Source organism: Apaloderma vittatum, unplaced genomic scaffold (genome assembly GCF_000703405.1).
Source record: "Apaloderma vittatum isolate BGI_N311 unplaced genomic scaffold, ASM70340v1 scaffold9514, whole genome shotgun sequence".
In the NCBI taxonomy this organism is placed as follows: Eukaryota; Metazoa; Chordata; class Aves; order Trogoniformes; family Trogonidae; genus Apaloderma; species Apaloderma vittatum.
The window spans coordinates 1-3,559 of record NW_009714375.1 but is presented as its reverse complement, the minus strand read 5'-3'; the positions used below and the strand labels follow the sequence as shown (position 1 = coordinate 3,559).

General features: G+C 44.8%; 1 protein-coding gene across 1 annotated transcript in view; it reads left to right on the top strand.

Moving 5' to 3' along the window:
* LOC104273413 (homeobox-containing protein 1) overlaps positions 1 to 3,392 on the top strand; it is a 16,558-nt gene extending 13,166 nt beyond the window's left edge. Inside the window, exons 2-4 of the mRNA XM_009868749.1 lie at positions 263 to 742; positions 2,679 to 2,764; positions 3,373 to 3,392. Of these exons, the coding sequence (XP_009867051.1) occupies positions 263 to 742; positions 2,679 to 2,764; positions 3,373 to 3,392 (586 nt within the window). The remainder of the gene's footprint in view (positions 1 to 262; positions 743 to 2,678; positions 2,765 to 3,372) is intronic.
* Positions 3,393 to 3,559: the final 167 nt, after the last annotated feature.

The window sequence follows — 3,559 nt, the reverse complement described above, 5'->3', positions numbered from 1 at the left end:
TGTAGGGAATGGTGGTAGAAGGAGGAAGGCTATTTGAGCACTTCAAAGAAAATAAGCCCTTTTGCTGCCGAGTGAGACCAGCGTTCCTGGGAGGTTGCCTGCCGAGCTTGTTCGGAGGTGAGCTGTTGGGCTGCCAGCTCTGTCGTGCGTGACTTAAAATTTTAGACCGGAATTGATCTTTCCCGCATATAAGATACCTTCCAGGTATCCCAGAGAACTGTGGAACTGAAGTATTTGCTTTTACATTTTACCTTGTTTGTAGTCTGCTGGAAACCATGTCTCACTACACAGACGAACCAAGATTTACCATAGAGCAGATAGACCTGCTTCAGCGCCTGAGACGGACGGGAATGACCAGACACGAAATCCTCCACGCGCTGGAAACCTTGGATCGTCTTGATCAAGAGCATAGTGACAAATTTGGAAGAAGGTCTAGCTACGGAGGTGGTTCCTACAGCAACAGTACCAACAATGTTCCAGCATCTTCCTCTACAGCCACAGCTTCAACACAGACCCAGCATTCTGGGATGTCCCCATCACCGAGCAACAGTTACGACACCTCCCCACAGCCTTGCACTACTAATCAGAACGGGAGGGAGAGTAACGAGAGGTTGTCTGCCTTCAACGGGAAGATGTCACCTACCCGCTACCCGCTTGCCAACAGCTTGGCTCAAAGGTCCTACAGCTTTGAAGCTTCTGAAGAGGACTTGGACATTGACGACAAAGTGGAGGAACTGATGAGGTTAGTAGAAGCCTTTGTAAAAAAGTTTGGAAGGTCGGGGGAGGAGTCCCTCGGAAGCAGTCTCCGTGTTGGAGGGCTGCCGGGGGGGTGACAGGTATTCTCGAGAAAGCAGGAACTGTTTCAGACAGCTGTTGCCCTGCTCGTCCCCTACAGGTCACTATCTCGGTACCTCTCACCTACCTCTTAGTCTTGTGCAGATAAGCCCTGGCCTTTTTTTGGGGTATCCCACAGTCTCTTTCACTCTTGAACTACTTTTTCCCATGCTGTACCAAAAATTGGAATGGATGTTAACGTGCTACTTTTCCGCCCTGCCCTTACTCAGGAGACTTTGGACTCCTCCTCCCCTACTTCATGCTGGTTGTATTTCCTTCCATACACAGGGTGAGTAGGGAATCTGCAGAGCGTGTATATTATCTTTTTATAGTTCGTGGCAGGGGCTGACTGTCTCTGGGATTTGCCCACTCTGCAGATTGGCACAGGAAAATACAAATCATAGAGAAGAAGCAGAAGTCTTCAGAGAGAGCCAATTGGATTGGGTTGTTTTGTTTTCCAGACTGACCTTTCTTTACTTTCAGCAGCTTCGTTTTCAGCATTATGGCAAAGATGAAAGGAGGGAATTATACCGCTGAGGATGAAAGTCAGAGTCAGTGAGCCCGATAGCAAAAAGAAATAAGAGGAAAGGCCAAATGTCTCAAAACAATTTTGATCATAATGTTGGAATGTATTCTTTTTCCCCCAAATTGCAACATTTATGAAGTACCTACGAGAGAACTAGGGCCCATATGCTCCAGGAGGGAAATAGGTTGGAAATAGTTAGGAGATTTAGGGCAAAGGTGTGGCTTTTGGGGGTGAAGATTAGAGATGAGCAGGAAGAGAAGCCTATCAATCTCGTTTTACTGTCGGCTGCAGGATAATGGAATAATGTAGGAAGGGGTGAGTAGAGCAGTATGCAGGTGTTCCCATTGCTGAAGTTTAGTCATTCCTTTGAGTTTTGGGTTCCTGTGCAATAAGTCTCAGGTAATGCTTTTGCGTGTTATGCTTGTTTAAACTAAAACTACTTTTATTTGCAGGCATGTGGAAGGTGAGTGTCAGGTACAGATATAAAAATGAACCCACAGCATAGCATTTATTTTGCATTTATCTTTGCAAGCCTGAATTTGCCTTCAATGCTGCTGGGACAGGAGGGGAGAAGAGGAGGGGAAATTACCAAATAATAAAGCCTGATAAAGTCTGGTTTTAATTGCCTGCCCTTCTCAGGAAAGGAGGGAGGAAGAGGAGGGGAAAGTATGTGTTTACTGTGACTGAAAAGTGCTGTATATCACAGTCCCTGTGCAACCTCCTCATGGTTTTAGTACAGTTTTAGTCCCTTCTGAACTATCTTTGCGCGCTGTGTAAAAACCATACAAAGGTTTTAAATAACTGCACTTGTTCATTCAGCACCAGCTGTGGACTGAGGAAGTAGGGTGGAGGCTTCAAGGTGGGAAAACCTCTTCTCTTTGGGTCTTTTCCTTGAAAGGTTGGGGAGGGCTTGCGTATGTATAGTCATTTGTTTAGCTAACCATGCCAGCCCTGCTATCCTTTATTTTTTATTTCGGTGCCTCGTTTTTATGACTGAGGTTTTTATGCTGGTACGAGAGATTTATTCATCCCCGTGTAATGAAACTTTGTACGTTCCATATGGCGGTGCTGCACCTAATATGAATTATATAGGACATGAGTCATCCGTTCTCCTGCGAGGGTGCTTTGATCGAACGTGACACTTGTTAAAAGAAGTGTCCACCAGTGAGGCTCTTGGATATTTTAATGCCTGCCTTCCCCATTCCTTGTCCCCTAAATAAAGGAAATAAAGCCATTTTGCATCTTTCAAATGCGCCCTGGTTTCTCCCTCTTTTTGTGTGTTCTTTTGTGTTTCTTTTGTTTTGTTTTGTTTTGGTAGGAGGGACAGCAGTGTGATAAAGGAGGAAATCAAAGCCTTCCTAGCCAATCGGAGAATTTCCCAAGCCGTTGTTGCACAGGTAACAGGTAAGAGCTCGGGGAGTCCTTTCTTCATTTTGGGAAGCTGTTTCTTACTGCCTGTCTGTGCCCGGCGCAGATGTTGGAATATTGCTTGGCTTTCTGCATTGCGGTGCAGATCTGTCAGCTTAGTCATGATAATGGATGCCTTTGATTTAAGACCCATTGTCCCGCACATCATGGAACTTCCCCAGTGAATCACTTTTTCCTTCTTTCTTTTTTTGTGGCTTGTGCTAGCAGATTTTATTTTACAGCGTTATAATAATACCGGAGTTCTTATCTTAAAATGAAAATGGTTTTCCTTAATTCTTAAATTGTTTGTTGAGTGTGGCAAATAGATGCGTATCTGCATGTATGCACGGAGAGAAAGATATAATATGTATTTGTGTCACAAAATGTATATGAATAGTCAGGAGACACAACTATAGCTCGTATCGCTACATCCAGAAGTCAGTTTATGGTAGTTGGAAGTTTTTCAGTCCCTTGCTTATGAGTCACAATTAATGGCTATCGGAGGTGACGCTGAGGCGATGACCATATTAGCACAGATTTTACCTGGAAGGAGAAGAAGTTCTCTTTTTGCCCTTTGCGCTGTGCTTTCTCCCTTTCACCTTCAGGACAAGTGAAGAGACTGTAGTGGGATCGCTTCCGGCTTGGGTGTGTTGCCAGAGCTTTACACAAAGAGTTAGAAAGTCCTGCTGCTACTTCATGAGGTGGGGTGCTGATAGCTCTCGTTCCCAGGCTCACACTGCTTGTAGCGTATTTAGAATCACAGAATCCTTTAGGTTGGAAATGACCTTTAAG